The following is a 20,731-nucleotide window of genomic DNA, read 5'->3' on the forward strand; positions in this document are numbered from 1 at the left end:
AGTCATAGAATATGAGGGGAAAGTAGAAATAGAGATCCTTGTGGAAAACACATAGGAATATTATTGCCAAATTTTGAAACTCCTAGATCAAGCAGAAAAAGTTGCAAAAAATGAGGAAAAACCAATTCAAATATGCTGGAATTACAGTTAGAATTATACAGGACTTGTCAACAGCCACAATAAAAGACACAGATCCTGGAATCATATGCTGGCAAATGAAAGAACTAGGCTTGTAGCCTAAAATATCATCCTGAAAAATTATCCATAATATTGAATGAAAAAAAAAAAAAACTAGACATTCAACAAACTTGCAGATTTTTCAGTACTTTCTTTCAAACAAACCTGAAACTCAATCGAAAATTTAACATATAAGAGTCAATATCAAAGTTCAATTTCAAGGAATTTAACATGGACAAATTGTTTATGGTTTTTACATGGAAATGCATATGATGTTTAACACTGACATCAACAATTGGGTGCTTCAAAAGAAAGATTGGGGCAGAGTTAAGGTAAAAAGAGTGATTTTGTTTTAAAATGAGGTGCAGAAGAATAGACACAGATGGGGGAGAAGGGCTTGGAAAACCTGCTCATCAGGAATGGGATAATTAGGCAACACTACACATATACCATGAAGGGTATAACTCCCTCCAATATATAAAGAAATAAGAGGGGAGGGATAAATGGAAGGGGAAGCAAAGAGTGGGGGAAGAAGATGAGAGGGATCCATGGCTGAGGGGAGGCTAAGTAATAGTAAGGCAAGTTAAGGTGCAGAATTAAAGCAGAGTCAGCACCTAGAGGAAAAATAAGTGTGTGTATGTGTGTGCATGAGGGGGAGAGGTATGTGTATGTATATACATATCTACATATGTATACATAAATACATCCTTGCTTAACTATAGCCTGCTTGGTGGAGGTAAGGGGGGAAAAAAGGAATAAAGTAAAAAGATATACAGCAAAGAACAAAAGAACAATCTAGGGGCAGCTAGGTGGTGCACTGGATAGAGCACCAGCCCTGAAGTCAGGAGGACCCGAGTTCAAATCCAGCCTCAAACATTAACACTTCCTAGCTGTATGACCCCAGGCAAGTCACTTAACCCCAAATGCCCCAGCAATAAATAAAAAATAAAAAAAGAACAACCTACAAGGAAGGAAAAATGGACACTCATTAATATAATTTTTTTTCTACTGTTATATAGCCTTTCTTGAACTGGTAATTTGTTGTTATATATTTTGAATCCTCTCTGATGTTTTGCGGGGCACACGATAATGTTCCGTTTTCCTTTTAAAATTCTGGGATTTTTTTTTTTTTTGTAATAAAAAAGGGGGAACATATTAAAATGTTGCAAAATTGGAATCAATAGGACTTGGCACCATGTTGGAGAAGGGAGGTGAGAGGAAATCAGGACGACTCCAAGGGTGGGAGCCTGAGGGAGGGGAGAATGATGGTGCCCTGTACAATAGAGAAGGCAGGAGCAGGGGGAGGGGAGAGAGAGAGAGAGGGAGAGATTAAGTTCTGTTTTGAACACTTTGAATTTAAGATGTCTACTGGACATCCAGTTTGGGAAGTCGGGCATTGGGAAATGAGAGAGCAGAGGTCGATGCATGTGCAGATGAAGCCTAGGGATGGTGGATAATTCAATCCATTGGGACTGAGAGGCTCATCCTGGAAACCCAGAGAGCACCGAGTACCAAGGAAAAAGTGATCCACAGCATCACAGGGTACAGAGGTCAAGGAGAGGGAGGACTAAGAAGGGCCACTGGATTCGGCAATCGGTAAGTCTGGAAAGAATGGGGGAATGAGCCTCTTTATTGATTGTAGGATCAAAACCAAACTTCTAAGCCTAATGCTGAGAGCCAGCCTTTTGTAACTGGGTTTCAATCTGACATTTCAATTATGCTTTCCTCCATTGCAGGGAGAGAGGAGAGGAAGAAGGGCAGAGCAGGATAAAAAGGAGGGAAGGGATGGAAGGAGGGCTGGAAGGAGAGAGAGGAGAAAGGGGAGAGAAGGAAGGAGGGGAAGGAAGGAGGGGAAGGAAGGAGGGGAAGGAAGGAGGGGAAGGAAGGAGGGGAAGGAAGGAGGGGAAGGAAGGAGGGGAAGGAAGGGGGGAAGGAAGGAAGGAAGGAAGGAAGGAAGGGGAGAGGGAAGAAGACAGACTTTTTTTTAGCTCAGTGGTTCTCAAAGTCTGGTCCAGAGCATCCTGGGAATCTCTGAAATCCTTTCAGAGAGTCTACAAATTCATAATTAGTTTTTATTTTTAATGTGATCAATATCTATGACTATAAGCCACCTAAACAAAAACTCTTTGGACAGATCCTCAATCATTTTTAGTAGGATAAAGATATTGAGAACAAAAGTTTGAGGACCACTAAATTTTAGCCGATTAGCCCAAATCCAGACTCCTTCCACAGCCCGGCTGAGATCGGGAGACTGGCACATGGCTGAGTGTCTGTCACCAGGCCCATCCCGTGCACAAGCAGGCTATCGTGAGAGCAGCAAAGTCAGACCCCGCTCTCAGGGGCAGGTCTCCCAGTCCCCTCCACGTGCCTCACTCCTCCCTCATCCTCACTGACATTCGGCCCACAGCCTTTGCCTGCTCTCATGGAATCCTTCCCTAGCTTCCTTGCTGAAGCAACCTCAGCAAGCCCCTCCTCTAAGAGGAGAGCACCTTCGCAGCCCACCCACTTTGTATTTGCTTTTATGTGCATCTCAATTATTCCCTACCAACATAATGCACTGGGTCCTTTTGTGTCCCTCTGCCACAAGCTGATCCTAGACCCTCTGGGCCCAGTCCCTTTGTAGTACCGCCCCCAACCCCCAGCACTTCTGGGTCCAATCCCTCTGTGGCACCCCCTCCCTAACACTTCTAGGCCCAGTCTCTCTGTGCCTCCCCTCCCCACTCTGCAGCACTTCTGGGCTCAGTCTCTCTGTGAGTTCCCCGAGCACCTCTGGGCCTGCCCTTGGGCTACTGGCCTGGCAAACAGCAGGTACTTAAAAAAAGGGTTACTGAATCAATGACAAATGATGAGTATCAATAACATTAATTTATTAAACAGCAGAATGGGGATGGAGAAAAATACCCCCAATCTGCATTTTTTTTTTTTTTTTTTTTTTTGCAATGATAAAATCTGAAATGGGAAAAAACCCTTTCCCAAAGGCACAGTATAAATAAGCCATGTCCCGTGCCTCATCCCCTTCACACGTCCTTCTGGACTGTGCCCCCAAGTGCACCCCCGTTCTTGCACCTTCTTTCACCTCTAAAGGCTCAGTTCCACTTTCACGTCCATCTGACTTTGGTAAGACTTCAGGAGATGCTGCACTTCTTCCTTCAAGAACCTTTCCACCTGTCCAAACAGGGAGAAGGGAGGAGGAGAGTGGAAGGTGTTAAAATCCAGGCCTGACATGATCCCGCGGGGGCCCTCCCAGGGCTCACCCAAGCCGAGCCACATCAAGGGAGCTGGTTAGGGGTTCACAGTGGAGAATGGGGTGCTGGAATAAACCCCAGGTCTGGGCCCCCACCAGAGTGGGAGCCTGCTGATCGCCAGCTCATCTGTTAACGGGATTTGGGGGGTTGGGTTCCCCAGGCTGCAGGAGGACATGGCCTGTGGCCATTTTTCTGGCCAGGAGGTCTCAGGAAAGACTCTGAGCTCTCCCCTCCCAGCACATCCACTGCACCCACCCCAAGGAAGCCAGAGCCCCACCAGCAGAGGAAGCTGGTCTTACAGCCCCAGGAGGCCCTCATCACCCAAAAACCCCCACAGGAGGCGGGCATCACCTGCTGGGCCGCACGGCCGGTGAAAGAGGAAGGGTCCAGCAGGCGCTCCAGCTGGGCATGGATGGGACTGAAGTAGGGGTCGGCCCGGATGCGGGCGATGAGGTCGTTGTCGCCCCCCTCCTGCTTCACCACGGCGGCCGCTTCCTGCGAGAGCACCCGGATTCTCTCATGGCAATCCTGGGGGGACAATGTGGGGCCTCCTGAGTGGCTGGAGGGTGGCAGGGAGGTGGCGGCCGTGCACAAGGGCCTGCGGTCCCTCAGTCCTGTTTGATTCTGACAGTCTGCCCAATATCTACCCTAGAAACTCAAACCAATTCCGGCCTGCCCCCGGGCCACACTACATCCTCCGCCTGGAAGGACCTTGGACCCCCCCAGGTGTCTCCAGCCAAAGTGGGTTTGCCGAGAACTCCTGCTCAGCTAACGTGAGGGCTGTGGCCCCTTTTGGGCAGGGCTTCTTCCCCCTTTTTCTCTGCAGGGGGCCCAGGGGCAGCCAGCTTCCTGCATCCAAGCCACGCACCTGGCGGCTGCCTCCCGCCTTCACCATCGCCATAATGATGTTCTCTGTAGCCATGAAAGGCAGCTCCTGACGGATGCGACGCTCAATGACCTGAAGGAGACGGAAGAATTGTCATGGCTGCCCCTGCACTCCCCCTGGCCGCCCTTGCATCCTCCAGCCATGAGCAGCTTTGAGCCGCATCCTGACGATGATGCCCCGAGAGCTGCCCAAAGTTGGGGTGCAGTGAGCATCCCCCACCTCCCTTGGGCCCTTACCTTGGGGTATACCACCAGCCCCTCAGAAACATTCTGCAGAGTGTTCAGGATGGTGTCTGCTGTGAGAAAGGCCTCGGCCAAACACAGGCGCCTGCAAGACAATCCACCCGGGGTCAGTGCACCACTGGCCCCCTGAGGCACCCCCCCTTTGAGCCCCCAGACTCCCGCCAGAGTGGGGGCAACCTGTTGGCGCTGTCGTCCAGCGTCCGCTCAAGCCACTGCACGGAGGCCGTCTGCAGCGGATCCGCGACGAGCGTCATGAGGTGGCGGGCCAGGCTGCAGCAGCGCTCGCAGCGCATGGGGTTCCGCTTGTACGGCATCGCGCTGGAACCTGCCTCCGAGATGGGGGAAAGGGAGAACCCTCAGGAGCTGTTGGGGCCCCGAGGGCAGGAGAGGTGGCCCCCAAGCTGAGGAGCAGAGACAAGGGCTCCGGGCCACACAGGAGGAGAGAGCGCTCTCTGCACTGTAACCCCAAGCACCCTGAAACCCTGGATGGCCCCACCCTGTCGGTCTGGATGGGACTTTCAGTCCGTGTGTGGATGGAAGAGGAACTGAGTCTGGCCGGCACTCCCAACCTTCCCCACAACTAGTTGTGGTGCTCCTGGCATGGGCGCCCCCTGGGGAACCCTCCCGGCAGCAGCCGGGCTCCCCTCGCTTCCACTGTGGGACCCCCATGCCCAAGAGATCACTTCCAAGGTCAAGTCTACATGACTGGGGGTGCTGATGCTGGCCCCTGCTTCGGGTTGGCTGCACCCCACAGTGCCCAACAGAAACAGGAACCAGGAAGGGCCTTTCCTAGGAACCAAAGAGTGGGCTCCCAGGAGGCCCCTCCCAGGCCAGGGGGCAGCCCCCCAGCCAGACTGCAAATGTTCCAAGAAGAAGCTGAGCCACAGGCCCGGAGCCAGGGAAGTCGGCATGAGCCAGTGCCCCGGTCCCACAGCGGGGGCGCACCCAGGAGGCCCCATACCAAGGCCATGAGGCTACGGGGGAGAACACACGTACTGGAGCCCCTCCAGACCACAGGGCCATTCAGGATAATGATCCCACATGAGCCAGCCCGGGAGCCCCCACACCCCCAGGAGGGACGGCAATGTGGGCCCCCAGAGGGAAAAGGCCAGGGCCCCTGTGCCAGCAACTCCAGTCAACTGTCGGGCTCCCTGGCTCGGCCCCTGCCACTCGCAGAGGGCCCCGGAAGCAGCGCCCAGGTTTGGCCCGCATCAGCGTGCTCGCCAACAGCCTGCTTGGGCCGAGGAGGCACCAGTGGCACCCGCACCTGGAACTGCCTGGCAAAGTGAGCCTGGCCCCGGGGTCTGAGCGGGACTGAGGGGGTCATCCCGGTTATAAAACAGAGGACGTCTGGCAGAAGCTGCTCTGAGACGCCCCATGACGGACGGCGTCCTGCCAAATCCCTGCTCCAGGCCGGGGCCACAGGAAGCCCGCCCCGGGCCCAGCACTCACCAATCTGCTGTTTCTCAAAGGGCTCCTCAAGCTCCTTAAGGTTGGCCAGGAGACGAATGTCGGTACAGATCTGAAAGCAAGAAGGCAATGCTGAGCCCACCCACCTCTGGGGGTCCTGGGCTCCCCCCGCTGGGCCCTTGGGGTCAGAAGACACTGTGACCCACAGCAGGTGACGAGGGCAGCCCCCCAGGGACGTTCCCCTGCTGCCTGGGCCTTCTGGCTTTTTGGGGCTGGGGCTCTCATGAACAATGAAGGCCCCTGGGTGGAAAGGGAGCCCACCTGGTGCACTACAGCTCTGGGCACTGGCATGGAAGTGCTCTTCACTAATGGACCCTGGGCTAGCCACCAAACCCTCTCTCAGCCTCAGCTTCTCCTTCTGCAAAAGGGGGACCCCTGGCCCCTTCCAGGTCAAAACCCGTCTGGTCACCTGGGGCCTGGGGGGGCCATACCCTGGCTGCTGCCCTCCTCTGCTGCCCTGTGCCCACTACCCACCTCTCTGCTGCCCCATACCTACCATCCACCTCTCTGCAGTCCCAGGCAGCCCTCAGACCTATCTGCTGCCCTGTGCCCACTGTTGCCCTACACCTGCCTCTCTGCTGCCCTGTTTTGGGGGGCGGGGGAGAGGTTGGCCTGGCAGGAATGACAAGTTTGAAGGGGCTGAACCACAAGGAAGGAACCAGGGAATTCTGGAAAACAAATCAGAGGGACCCCAACGAGCCACAAATGGCTGTAGAGCCCTGCATACACCATTAGACTTTCTCTGAGTTAATTTGCTATATTAGCTCTTCCCTTTAAAACCGTTTGGTTACAAGGGATGGCCCCCACTCTGGATGGGGGAGCAAAAGAGTTAGAAAATGTAATGGCCTGAAAACAGAATATCTTAAAAAAAAAAGGCTGCCTGACAAGCTTGGCCCTGGCCGTTTCTGTCGCCTCAGGCCCCTTTAGGAGGCTCTGAGCACCAGAGGAAACACCCACGGGGGAGTCGGCTGGGGACCTAAAGCCGAGGGCAGAGCTCAGGGTCACCAACCTTGTGCACAGACGCTCCCAGACTGGCCAGCACAGAGAGCACCTCGATGTCCACCTTCCGGGTATATGTCTGGCCTGTGATGATGAAGGCTCTGCAAAGGAACCGGAAAGGGCTCCTGTAGTGTCGGGGACAGGGGGAACCGGGGGACACACCTGAAGTGCTGCCCACCACAGCCAGTGTTTATCAGTGGGTCCGTGGACCCACAAGCCGGTGGGACGAGAGCCTGGGGGCTGCGGAGACATCCGATGCCTCATAGGCAGTGACCAGCAGCTCTCCTGGCCCGTTAGCCGATGGTCAGAATCTTTCCGGGAGTCCCTACGGTAGCTCTGGCAGAGGATTATGGGGCTGGAAATGCCAGGCAGGGGGTGCTGTGGGCCATCTCCCCTCTTCCCAGGGGCACCTCAGAGCTGCCCAGCGGATGCCAGGAGTGCACCGGGCCCCTCTTTGTAAGGGAAGCCGGGCTGCTTCTCCACGTGCCCTGGGAGCCACCTCCCAAGCCAGAAGGGACAGCTTGGTGCTTCCAGTTACTTCAAGAAGGGGCCCAGGCCAGAGAAGGAAAAAGGGCTCAGGTCTCGCTTGGGTGCAGGAGGCTCCCCCTCAGTCACCCAAAGTTGTAAAGAGGGAGAAGTATTTGTCCAGGGTCCCACAGCCAGGACAGGCCCCAGAGGGGAGGGACCCAGCTACAAATGAGCTGAAACTACAAAAACCAAAGGCCTGGCAACCCCCCACAGCAGGAGGGAGGATGAACAGGGGGCTCCCCTGAGACTGGGGCCCCTCCCCCCAAACATACCTCCGAAAACCGGCCTTCTCCGTCACCATTCGATCAAGTTCTTCCACCTTGGGGGGGGGGGAACAAGAGCTCTCTGAAGGCCTCTGGGACTTGGCCGCCATCACCGGGGGCAGCCCCTATGGACCACCGCCCCCTTCCAGACCCAGGGCCCCCCTCCCCTGACTCAGCTACCTTTTGGTGGTCTCCTTCAAAGAGCTGTAAGAAGCTGGCCTGGGTCCCCGTGGTGCCCTTCACTCCACGGAAACGCAGGTCATCCCGGGCCCGTGTAAGGCGCTCCAGGTCCATGCACAGATCCTGGATCCACAGACAACACCGCTTGCCCACGGTGGTCAACTGGGCAGGCCTGAGGACAATTGGAACACAGCTCAAGGGGTGGCACGCGCCGAGATGCAACAGAGAAAGAGGAAGGCAACTGCCAAGGCCGTGCCCCCCCGCTCCTTCTGAGAGGGCCTGGGCCGTCAGGCGACAAGGGTTTACGAGCCCTACTATGCGCCAGGCACTGCTCCCAAGCACTGGAGCCTACAAGTCCAAATGTTGCCCAGGTGGACTTTCACGAGATGCTTGGGGGAGGGCACCCTCCACCCCAGAGATCCAGAACCAGCGGAACGATCCAAACCACACAGCCTCCTTCCCCACGCCCATCTCGGACGAGCCCACAATTGGCTGATGTGCACGTTCCCTTTCCCTGGGTCAGTCACAATGGGATCTCTGGGTCAAGGACTCTGGCCATTTCTCAGAATGGCTGGACTAATTCCCAGCTCCACCAACAATGCATCAGGGTGCCATGCCCCCAACATGTGCTATTTTACCTTTTGTCAACTTTGCTCATTTTCTTGGGCTGAGGTCAAACCCTGTATAATCATTTTTCAGGTAGTTTTTGAAATTCTCTTGAGAACTATTTGTTCTTTATTATTATTTTTAAAAATCTTATATATATTTTTGCTATGTAGATTTTGGAATTAGACCCTTACCTGATAAAAACACTTTTCCCCAACTGATCACATCCTTTTTTACCCCACATTAATTTTATTAATTTCATGTAATGAAAATCTTCTATTACATCTTTTATGGCTGTTCCCACTCCTTATGAGTTCTTAGTTCAGGATTTATCCCTTGCAGCAAAAAACTGGAAATTGAAGGGATGCCCATCAATTGGGGAAGGGCTGAATAAATTGTGGTATGTGATTATGGTGGAATATTATTGTTCTATGGGAAATGATGAGCAGGATGCTCCCAGAAAAACCTGGAAAACTGTTCATGAACTTAAGAAAAATATAATGCCATCTTCTATGGACCTCAGAAGCTCCCACATTATTTTGATGGAAGATGGCACCCCCACATCTAGCTACCCCCAGACTCATCTCCTGCCATGAGCGCCGGATGTCTCCTAGACATCCCTGAGCCCAGTGCTCTTCCCCACTTCCCAGCCCCTTTTGAGGGCACCGTTGCCCTCCCATCTCCTCAACTGGTACCGCCCTTGATTCCTAAGTCACTCTGAGTCCACACAGCCTCTCCGGCTGGTATTTCTGCCTCCAAAAGTCTCGTCTCCATCTCCTTCTCATTGTTCACATGGCCACTACCTCTCACAGGGGCCTATATCAGCTCCGGTCTAGACCACTGCATAGCCCCTAATTTGTCTCCCCTGCCCCTAGCCTCTCCCACCCCAGTCCACCCTACAAATGGGCTCCCTGGTGATTTTCCTTAAGCAATAATCCGATCATGGTGCTTTCCTCAGCCCTTAGGGGAAAACACAACAGAGCCCGCTGGCTCTGCAAACCCCGGTCCCGGCTCCCCTCTCCAGCCTGACATGCCAGGATCTGTGATTTGACCAAACTGGCCTCTACTCATGGCATCCCCCTGGAAGGAGGACTCCCTTCCGCCGAGCCTCAGCTCCCCTGGGCCTCTATTCTTACATCCCCTGCACTGACTTGTCCGTGACCTGGATTTCAGTGAAGCAGAGCCTACCAAATCTTGCTCCCTGAGTCACCAAGTCCAGCGCTGAGACAAAAGCCGGCAGGGCCAAGGATGGCCCAGGATGTTGTGGATGCTCTCTCTGAGTCGTAAGTGCTCCCAGCACCCACTTCAGCCCTTCTTGGCCATCAGACCCATCCTCCCCTGGAGCATCTTCTGCCTTAGCAGGCCTTGCTGTGCGTGGGGCAGTCATCCCTCTGACTCGGCCACGGCCGTGAGCCTGTCATATCCCCAACCTGGCTTAGGGCTGCCAGCTGGTTCACCAAAGGTAGACGAGCAGCCCCTGTCCCAGAGGGGCCGGTCCTCCCTCAGCACTTTGGCTGCTGCTCTGCCTTTTAAAGGAAGCCTTTCCCAAGTTCTGCTGCAAATTCATTCTGGACATACACCTATTTATGCGGTATAACCAAGTCTCCTCAGGGCATCAGGGGCTGCCCCATTTGCGTGTCCCTTTCTCTCTAGGACCTTGCACAAAGAAGTTCTTCAGTCCTTGGTGACTTCAACATAAACATGGGGAAAGGCAGGGCTAGCAGAGGATGTCCGAGAACATGGATCAGGAATAGGAAAAAGGAAAGGCAAAGAGCGCCAGAAAGTGCCCTCAAGTCCCAGCCCCAGCAAGCTCGGAGCTTGTCCCAAAGGGGCCCCGAGCCTGTGCTGATGAGCAGGAAACAAGTCACCGCCGAGGCGGTGGGCGCGTTCTGAATCAGCGCTGCATGTACGCCTTGTCTCAGGAGAGAAGATCAGTAGGAAGCAGAAAAAGAATACAAGTGAGATAAAAAGAAAGTGACTTACAATGAAAACCCAAACAAGGGTGAGACAAAATGGGACAGAGGAGGAGTAAATATCGACGCCATAACCTTTAATTTCCAACAATTATACAAAGAATGCTCGAACACATTACCTCGTTTGGCCCCCACACCTCACTTGGGGGAGGCTGGTGCCCTTATTACCCCCATTTTATGGAAGTGAAGTGACTGGCCTGACGTGACCCAGTTGCCGAGTATCTGAGGCAGGAGTAGAAGTCAGATATTCCCGGCTGACACTGCTCTCCCTACGGCCCCTCTTGGCTGCTGGGACAAACGTCTCTATCAGAGAAGGCCTATAGGCAGTGGGGCCCACGATACAGAGGCAGCAAAGCCAGGTGAAGAAGGCCCTGGAATGGTCAGCAAGGTAGTCCCGAGGGCATTTCTCAAGGGCAACCAATGGAAAGACACCAGATTTGTAAGGCCTCTGTAACATGCAAGACCATAATGGAAAGTGGGGTCTCAAAGAAGGGATATGGGAGGGAAGAAGAGAATTTGGAACTCAAAATTTAAAAAAAAAAGTTTAAAATTGTATTTACTTGTGAGAAAAACATTAAATTAAAAAAAAGTAGGGCCATCTCTCTTGGATCCCAATATGGCAACCCCCCCAAAGGCATCAGAGAAGACAAAACGAGAACTCTCAAAAGAACCAAGATATTCCCTTCTTTGGAAGGATTGGCCCAAGAGCACACAAAGCACAGCCTTTGGGGAGGTGACACAACTGAGGGATCAGGCCACTGGTGATCTGTGGCGGAAGAAGACAGAGGTGGGAGAAAAACCTCGGACCTTAACGGTACCCAAAAAGCCACCGAGGCTCCCTGAGGAGCAGCTCCCATCGACGTAGGCCGGCGCCTCCTCTGCGACAGAGCCTCCTGCCTCTAGGGGCTCGGCAAGGTGGCCGGGGTCACCGTACACAAGTGGGGATGCCTCCATTCCCGCTGAAGCGCCCTTCCGCAGTGGAGTACCGGCAGAGCGCAGTCCCTCCCATCACGCTGGGAAGATGCAGAGAACGTGGCTTGTTCAGTCTTTATTGAAATCAAACGGCAGCTCTTGTGAGCGGGTCAGGGACACGGTGCCCCAAAGGTTCTCCTGTGCCCCACACAGAAGCCGGCCACAACCCACTCTATCAGTATTGGGTGAAGAATCAGAGAACCCACACTTGCTCCAACTGTTTCTGACCTGCCGGAAGTCCGAGGCCGAGGGCCAGGAGCTTCTGGGGCCACGTCTGCCCCTGACCATGGCAATATTCACAGACACGGGTGCCCCAACCACACATGGGCCCACAAACGCCAGGGGGCGGATTTCAGCTTAGATCAGGCCATCTCCCAGAAGCAGAACGCTCTTCACTGACAGGGAGCCCAGGAGCAGATGCAAACTGGACTTCTTTCCTGCTTCTTGGTGTCCCAGCCCAGTCGCCAGCCTGTGCTAGCACAGCAGGTGATCAGGCTCTCCTCAGGCTTTGTTTAAGCCATCTGTGTTCCCTGAATATATGCCAAGGGCGTGCGGGTGAAAGGCTGCTCCGGGCCCGCGGGGTCTCTGCTGAAGACACGTCCAGGTCACAGTGCCAGCTGCTTGCCCCTCTCGGCCTCTGACCGATCGATTCATGTCTCCTTGCATCCCAGGAGGGTCACACGTGCCAAAGCCAGGGTAGGCAGGGGGTCAGTTCCAGGGGCCCCCTCCCTGGGCCCAGAGGGCTCACCCACCTCCATCTGAAGCCTTCCAAGGCAACCAGAGACTCAGGGGACCATCCAGCCTAAATCTGTATCTCCTCCATTTAAACCTAGTCCTGTCCTCCAGGCTAATCCCAGCCAAGCCCTCTCCTACACGGCAGCTCTCACAAGGTCTGGGCTGGCGCGGCATGCAGATCTAAGACTGACAAAATGCATTTTCTATAAAAAAAATCTGAGTCTTGCCACTTCTTGGCGGGTGGAGTCTGGCACCATCACTGCCCCCCCCCCCCAAGTCTGAGGGAAGAATTCTGAGGTTCAGAGAACACCAGTGGCTTCAGCCCAAGCCACTCACCAAGTATTTCTGAAGAGCCTACTATGTGCCCAGCACGGGGGTTACTGAGACCAGAGGGAGACTCCAAAGCTCCAAGGGGAGGCAGGAGCCACTGAAAAGGTCAAAGCCCCACAGAGGGGTCGGGTTACTTACTGGAAGTGGGTGAAGCCCAGGGTAGGAAGGCTGGCGTACTTGGTGGCAAAGTCTGCCAGGCGGGAGATCACTCTGGCCAGCTGTGACAGAGGGCATGAGGGGAGGGAAGCAAGAGATCAGATACCGGCTGAAAGGTCAGCACGCACGTCACGGCTGCAGGCACCCATGGGGCTGCCCACCGGCCACCCAGGGACTCCAGAGGGGACATGCAGGCTGGCAGCCCAGCATCACTTGGACCCCACAGTGATGCCCCAAAGGGGCAGACGGACAGGGCACAAGTCCCAGCCACCAGCCGCCTCCCACCCAAAGATGCCCCGAAGGGTGCCTGTCCCATCACCACCACCTCCCACCTAGTGTTCACAGCACTGTTTAGATCACAGAAGCCCATAATGGGTTAACTCTGGCCCCAGAGGCCCCAGGCCGGCCTTCTGCTTTAGGGCAGACACTTATGAAGGCCATGTTTTCTGAAGCTTTCACATTAAGAGTGAGGCTCCAGGAGACATGGCTGCAAGCCAAGAGAATTCCGTTTTGTGCTCCAGCCTCGAGGCAGTAGGGGTCACGGCCCTCTAGGGCTCACCTGGGAAGCTGCTTCCCTTGGGGATGTTTAGGAACGCAGACCCTGTTGGCCCATAGGATGCCCAGGGCCCTCCCATGGGTCAACCCCCCTCAATGAAGCCCCAGCCTTTCTCCCCAAAGGAGCTAAGAGAAGCAGGTCCTCCACCCCCTTACCTTTGGTAGGAGCACATCAATGGCCTTCTTCAGGGTAATCAGGTCCTGCCAAGGAGAGCACAGGGGAGCCACACATCAGAGCAGGAGTGTGCGGGACAGCCCCACAGCAGGGGGTGGGGAGGTTCTGCTCCCTACTCTGGGGGAGGGAAGCAATGGGCCGACCACAGACTGGACTTCAGCCCTCCCTCGGAGAGCTGGGCCCCCACTCTTCCTGAGCCCAGCATCTCAGAAGGCTCAGTGGTGACCAGGCTCATCTCCTAGCATAAATAACTCAATCCCAAGTGGATGTGATCAATAATTATGGTGGAGTTAAAAAGAATGGGCTCATCACCATTACAGATGGGAAAACTGAGGTCTGGAGAAGGGGGAAGGCTTATCCAAAGTCATACAAATCAGGAATTAGGAGCTCCTATGACCCGGACAACAGACCCCATTTTGGGAATAATGGCTGTGAACATCTACGTTAAAATACATAGGATTATAAAGGAAACCAGCAGTAAAAGACTACAATCAAAATAAATTTCACCAATTCTAGGTTAAGACCCCCTAGGATCTGAGAGAGTTACCCGACGTGAGAAGACACCCAGACAGATGCGGGGCACTTCAGAAGAACACCAGCACTGGACCAATGGCCATGGCCAAGCAGGGTCCAGGAGACCCTGTCAGGAGAGGCGGGAAGCTCCCCAGGCCCCTGCTACCCAGGGGCCAACTCCTAGATTCTGATGGTTGACTCTGCTGACAACCAAGCAGACTCACGGGGAGTGTGGCCAATCCCCCATACATAAAGTGAAAGGGCACAGAGGATATGCCCAGATTTATCCACATGCGCTCCCACTCCCAAATAAGAGAAAAGCACCCCAAGAAGCCCGAGCCCCAACTCCTCTAAACGGGGCCCGGGAATGAGCCCAGGCCCAGGCAGCACATACTGTATTATCTCCGACATAGCAAGACGTGGCCCCCAGGTGAATGATGCCGGCTGCCTTGGGGCAGCAGTGGCCAAAGGTGTGTACGTGAGCCATCACGTCATGCCTCAGGCGCTTCTCCTCCTCGGCTGCCATGTCATAGTCGATGTTGTTCAGGTTCTGTCTCATCTCCTCCAGCTGCTCGTCCGTGATCGGCAGACCGAGTTTCTGAGGAAAACACGAGAGCGATGGAAAACTCTGGTGAATTGTCAGGAGTTTGTAAAGTCAGGTGTCGTCTTAAAAAAGCCAAAATCCCAGATATCGACTCCCACCCAGGAAATGGGCAACGGTGGGAACGTTCAACGCCGGAGGACCAACAGGCACAATGTAAACGCATTGGGGAAGCTGCAAATCAGTCCAAATGTCCTGGAAATCCATTGGGATTAATCAGGGAAAGTCCTCAAATGGATCCAGGGACTCTACAACTGCAGCTACACCTCAGAGTTAATGGTGACAGTAAGGAAAGCCCTCCTGTATAGGGAGGGTCATAGAGTATTTCTCACAGGGGAAGCTGAAGGCAGAAAGCACAGCAGGACCAGTGCATGTCCCGTCCCGGTGACGTGGGGTACGCTTAGGGGGCAGGGGGGTCCCTGGGAAGTCCATCCTGTGCCCAAATTAAATGTGCCAACAAAAAAAGAAATGATTCCAAAGTACGAGTGAGGTGGGGGAATCTCAGAGAACGCCACCGTTTACTTCATCAGACACACTAGTTTATTTCTCCTGTGTCGAGACTTTTGGAAACAATAACCCAAAGAAACAAGCTGCCTAACAGAGCAGGTCTGGCCTCCTGTCCCCAATGAAGTCTGTCCTGGGGGACATCATCAGCTGGGACAAGTTGGGGAGGGAGAGAGGGGCTAACTGCTGCTGCTCTGCTGACACTCCTTGAGGAAGCAAGCGCTCGTGCCAGCGGCGGAGGCAGACACAATGACAAGGTGCTGATGCCCCCCCTCACTCCAGGGAGAAAACTGCTCTCAGAGGTGAGACCATACAGAACACATGGGAGAAAAGGGTGGACAAGAGATCCAGAGGTCATGGAGAATGGCCTCTTCCAGAAAGAGCCCGAAAGGGAGCCAGGATCTGCAGATGCCCAGGGAAGAGTGGGACTTTCTGGGCAACGACTCGGAGGTGGGAGATGAGATGGGCTAATGCCCACCTGCCAGTCTGTAAGGGAGCTGCAGAATGGCATCCTGGTCACCCCTGCAGCCGCTGGGCTTCCTCCCCTGTGATGGGAGGGAGTGCCCTGACCTTGGGGAGAGGGAAACATGACGGGTTGGCCATGGGGGCTGGGGGTGTGAAGAGCAGAGGGTTCCCAAGCTTAAAACAGGGCAGAGGTCCAAGAGAGGTGCCCTTGAGTGCAGAGAGCCAAGGGCAGGGAGAGTCCGAGGGGAAGAGCTGGAGCTGGTGGGGGGCGAGGGACGGCCATCAGCCACAAGCACCCGGCACCGCGCTCCCCCCGGCTGGGGACCCGGGCAGCTGCCAACACTGGCGTCTCCTTTCCCTCCTCAGAATAAAACCCAGGACTGCTGAGACAAGCCCAACTTGACAGCTGAGAGGCTTTTCTGGCCCCCCCCCCCCAGACCTGGGTCGAGGCCAGCCCAGCAGCCAGGCCACTGAGTCAGCAAGAAGCCCAGGACACAGAGTGCAGCAACCAGGCCTCCCTGGGCCAGCCCCAGGCCCCGCGGGAGCCAGACTAGTCTCTAAAATACCCTCTCCCCAGCAGCAGGTGGCAGCCCCAGCCCAGAAGAGAACCCCCCCCCCCCAGCCCTCTGCCAGGGGGCTTCTCTCCAAGGGGGGGGACGGCTCAGGCTGAGGCTGCCCTGATTTGGGGGGCTAATAAGGGGTGGATTTATTTCTTTTAGGGAAGAGGGCTCCCCCAGGGCAGACTTGAACCAACTTGTGCATCTGGATGCCTCCCCTCAGCTCACACAGAGGGGGTCACGAAGTTTCTGCTGCTCTTCTGCCTCAGCTGCACAAAAGGGAAGCGTTTAAGCAGACAGACCAAAGGTGGGCACTTCCGCCTCCACTCCTGCAGCAGGCTGGGTGTCCGAATTATGGGGAGGCTGCTGGGCAGATGGGCCCCGAACAGCAGGCTCTGACGTTCCCTAGCCATGGGGGGAATGGGCAGGAAGTCACCGTGGTGGTCCTCTGGAGCTGGGGGAGCTTCAGCAACGCCAGCCCCAGAAGGGTCCTCTGCCCTCAGAGGAGCACAACTCCAGAGCCAGGGGGGCCCTCGGAAGGGTCTCTCTCATTTTAGATGAGGAAGCTGAGGTCTGAGGAGGTAACCTTCAGAGCTAACTATCCCGCTTCAGATTGTCCAGGCCCCAACCCCAAGAGCCCTGAGCAGCGGGCCTTGGGTACCAGGTGTGACCTCACCTTGGGAGTCACAGCCAATCTGGGCTGGAGCACCCCTGTCACCCCCATGGCCAAAGGCAACAGCCCTCTGGGGGGCGTCACCCTGGCCCCTGCAGCTCTGAGATTGCAGGCAAGGAAGTCCCCCACCCTCTCAGGGTCTCAGTGCCCCCCCTTTAAACTAAAGGGCTTGGACTAGATTTGTAATGTTCCTGCTGGTGGTCCCCCAACCCCTGCTCCCCGCAACGTCCTCTCCTTCCCTTCTTCTAAACATGCTCTAGAGTGGTAAGGGCCTGACCTTCTGTGACACAAATGACCGACAAGACTGAGCAGGTGGTTCACACGGGAAACCTCCCCTCTCCCAGGGGCCACCGTTGCCCAGGAATGGGAACATCCAGCTAGAAATAGATCTGGGGGGTAGGGGGGAGTGGGGACTGGGGAACTGCCCTGCACTGGGGGGGGGGGGGGGAGAAAAGGAAGAGATTTGTAAAAGCAGCTCCCCCAGCCCTGGCCCTCTACAAACCTGGGTCCTCCAGGCGGCATGAGAAACCCCCAGGGACCGGAGACTCACTGCCTTGGATGGCTCCCAGTGCCCTTTTGGAGAAGGTGTTAGGGTTCCCTCCCTCCCCGTCTCTCTCTCTCCTCATTCTCCTCAGTGACCCTGACTCCCAAGGGTCCACGTGAGATGGGTCCGCACGATGAAACTGAGGTTTGGGGAAGCTCAGTGACTTGTGGACCCCAGACCAGCCCCCCACCCAACCCTGCAGCCACTAGTCGCGTGCTGTGGGCTCCCTCACTCAGGGCACCAGGGGTCCCACCTCCCACCCACCTGCATCCCCTGGGGTCGTTCCCACCGGGCTGGAAGCTCCAGGAGGGAGGCCCCCCCAAATGCGCCCCAGAAAGCACGTGTCACACCTGCTGCCAGCAGCGGCGGAATGCCGGGGCGGAGGGACGTCCTCTAACGTTCTCTTTGAGGCACTTACAAAGTGACCCGGGTGGGCCGCCCCTCCCCCAGGTGTGTCTGCCCCTCCCCCCCCAGGTGTGTCTGCCTCTCCCCCGGTGGGTGGCTGCCCCTCCCCCCTCCCCCCGGTGTGGCTGCCCCTGCCCCTCCCCCTCCCCGGGAGCTCCCAGAGAGCTGTCTGAATGTCACGACCACTTGTTTTTGTCACGACGATTTCATGTTACAATCATAGTATTTACTGTGCAAGTCCCGACAGTGACCACAGCGCGGGGCGCTCAGCTCGCGGAAGCACGGAACAAAGCTTCCTTCGGTCTCCCCCCGTGCCCGGGCCCGTCCGGGCGCGACACGAGGAACAGGAGGCTCTCCGGGCCGTGGGAGGTTACAATTCCCGGGGGGATGAGGCAACGCGAAGCCTGCGCGGCGGCCGGGGGGGGGGCACAAAGGCAGGGGCCGCGCCCCCCAGAACGGGGAAACCACCTCACGGGGGGGGGGGGGGGCCCCCGGGGCCCTCGAGGGGAGCCCCCGGGCCCACTGAGGCAAGGGAAGGGCTCGCGCGCCCCCACGTTCTGGCGCCTCCGCGCCCGCATTAAAGGGCGCGCGCCACGTGGGCGCAGCGCGGGCGCTGATTGGCCGCCGACCCTCACCTGCTCCGCTTCCGCCAGCAGCAGCCACAGCAGTCTCCAGGTCTGGAACTTGTGCGCGTCGCTGAAGAGGAAGCACATCTCCGGGCTGGCGTAGCGGGCGGCCAGCGGCGAGCGGTACGTGTCCCGGCCCGCCGCCCCTCCGCCGTGACAGCCATTGACCGACATCTCGGCTCCGCGCGCGCCAGCGGCCGGCCCGGGGTCAAAGCAGGCGCCGTCAGCGCGGGCGGGGGCGGGGCCGTGACGCGGGGAGGCGGGACTTCCGCCGGGGCTTCCCACGTGGGCGCCCGAGTCGCCGACGTCACCGCGCGTCGGGGCTCAGGAACACTGGCGTCACGTGGCAGCCAGTGCGCTCCATGTTCTCCTGAGGGGAAGTCGAGGCCCGAGTCACAGGCCTTAAGTTCGTCGGTCTCAAGCTACAAGGGACGCTGGAGGTCGTCTGGGGCTCAGGGCCCGCCCCGTCGGAATCCCAGGCTGGCCCTGGGCCGCGGATCTGAGCCCGGAAGAGCGCCAGTTCAGCGCTCAGGGCGAGACAAAGCGGCGGCCGCGTCCCACGGGGCCCCCGCCGCCGCTTCCGGGCTCCCGAGGCTGACCCGCGGGGGTTTCCCCGCTCGCCCCACTTTCCTCCCCTCCTCCCGCAGACGCAGCCAACGCCGGCCTTCCCCTTTGCCCTCCGGCCCTCCGTGCAGTCCCGGGGCCCCGCCTCCCTCAGCCACGCCCCCTGCTCCCGGCCGCTGCCCCGCCCCCGCGCCGCGCCGCGCGCTTTGGGCTTCTGGCAGCGTCGGAAGCCTGGGGGGGGGGAAGGGGGGGGGGGCAGCCTCTGAGAACCATGGGGGGCCCGGACTTAGGGTCCTTACATGTGCGGGACTGCCGCCATCTGGGGGAGGGGGTGGGGGGAAGGAGGGGAAAAGTTGGAACAGAAGGTTTTGCAAAGTCAATGTTGAAAAATCACCCAGGCGTGTTTTATAAATAAAAAGCTATTAAAAAACCCTCCTAGTTATTAAGCGCCGACTGCGTGCCAGGCACTGCGTTAAACTCTGTGGATCCAAGGAAAGGCGAACAGTCCCTGCTCTGGGGGAGTTCCCAGTAGTCTAGCGGGCAGAGCACAGGCAAACCTCTATGAAGGAGGGACACGGGCAGAAGGAGGGCTGGGGCGGAGGGGCACAGGGATTAAGCGGGACTGGGAAGGGCTTCTTTCCGGAATCAGGACTCGGGGGAGGCTTGAGGAGGCCAGAGAGCGATGCCGGCCCCAGACCCTCAGATCCCACCTTCTCTCCCCCTGGGAGGTCGCAATCTCTTTTTTCTTTAGCTCCCAACACAACAGGGACTCGGTGTACTGAACGAGAAAATTTACCTTCCTAACCACCTTTACTCCTCCTCTGCCCGTGTCTTACATCTGAACCACTTCTTTGGACTTGCCCCCTGTCCCTTGACCTTCGGCACATCCCATGGTGGTCATAACCCTTCCATCCCTGTGTTTTCCTTCCTTTGCAATATGGACCCATTGCTGAGCCAACTAAACTTCCCAGACCCTTTGTTCCTTTCCAATCAAACTTTGCTAAACCTCAACCCTGCTTCCCACCCCTTTGGAGCTGCGGAAATGAGCCGCACAATGCAGCTGACTGGGCCTTTACGCTAACACAGCAGTCTTGTTATTCTTTCCTAATAGATTCTCTGTTCCCAAGCTTTTTAAACTGTGGATCTCAACCCCATATGGGGCCTCATAATGTGGGGATCACGAAACTATGATTTATTATCAGTGAATGTTGGATTTGTATACCCATTTCATATCCCTATAATACCTGGGACCATGTAAAAATATCTTGAGTGAAAAGGGATCTTGAGTAGAAAACTTAACTCATCACCATAACTATTACAAACATTCACTTCTCAAGTCTCTGGCAACATTCCTCCCTGCACCCCTTCCTTAAACTGAGGACTTTGTCCCTCCAGAAGACCGAGGCTATCTGCCCCTTCCAATCCCTTGACGTCATCCCCATCTCCCATTTCCAATGAAGGGGTGATCCTTCTCCTTGCCAGGGCCAGCCTCACTCCACGCATCTTTGATCCTCTCCCCTTATTTCTCCTGCAGACATCCTCTTCAATAATTTCCTCTCTAATCTTTAACTTCTCCCTTTTACTGGTTTCTACCTCTATTTAAATAGATCCATCTCTCACAGCCTTAAAAACTGCTGGATATATCATCCCCCTAGCTGCTGTTCTAAAACATTCCTATTTTTCAGCCAAATTCCTAGAAAAAGCTGTCTCCACTCTTTACTCGTCACTTGCTTTTCTTCTTCTCTCACTCTCTTCTCAGCCCTCCACAAGCTGGCTCACGGCTTCGC

General features: G+C 55.9%; 1 protein-coding gene across 2 annotated transcripts; it reads right to left on the bottom strand.

Annotated features, from left to right (window-relative positions):
* Positions 1 to 3,023: 3,023 nt before the first annotated feature.
* ADSL (adenylosuccinate lyase) lies at positions 3,024 to 18,554 on the bottom strand. Of its 2 annotated transcripts, none has more exons than XM_031937889.1 (13): positions 18,390 to 18,554; positions 14,400 to 14,603; positions 13,474 to 13,518; positions 12,745 to 12,824; positions 7,991 to 8,162; positions 7,820 to 7,866; positions 7,030 to 7,120; positions 6,003 to 6,072; positions 4,728 to 4,875; positions 4,545 to 4,635; positions 4,291 to 4,380; positions 3,774 to 3,950; positions 3,024 to 3,342 (listed from the first exon to the last, which is right to left on the bottom strand). In XM_031937889.1, the coding sequence occupies exons 1-13, from the start codon at positions 18,552 to 18,554 to the stop codon at positions 3,256 to 3,258; spliced, it is 1,467 nt and encodes a 488-aa protein (XP_031793749.1). In that variant the 3' UTR covers positions 3,024 to 3,255. The 2 variants fall into 2 exon arrangements, with proteins under 2 accessions (XP_031793749.1, XP_031793750.1); XM_031937890.1 differs by lacking the exon at positions 18,390 to 18,554 and adding an exon at positions 17,985 to 18,218 and having other exon boundaries at positions 3,256 to 3,342.
* Between the last annotated feature and the right edge of the window lie 2,177 nt (positions 18,555 to 20,731).

The sequence above is a fragment of the Sarcophilus harrisii genome, chromosome 5 (assembly GCF_902635505.1).
Source record: "Sarcophilus harrisii chromosome 5, mSarHar1.11, whole genome shotgun sequence".
In the NCBI taxonomy this organism is placed as follows: Eukaryota; Metazoa; Chordata; class Mammalia; order Dasyuromorphia; family Dasyuridae; genus Sarcophilus; species Sarcophilus harrisii.

Coding starts and splice junctions, on each gene's coding strand:
- ADSL (XM_031937889.1), bottom strand. CDS start 18,554: ATGTCGGTCAATGGCTGTCACGGCGGAGGGGCGGCGGGCCGGGACACG. Junction 13,519..14,399: donor GCTATGTCGGAGATAATACA/GTATGTGCTGCC, acceptor TCTCCTTGGCAG/GACCTGATTACCCTGAAGAA. Junction 8,163..12,744: donor CTGGGCTTCACCCACTTCCA/GTAAGTAACCCG, acceptor AATTGTCCTCAG/GCCTGCCCAGTTGACCACCG.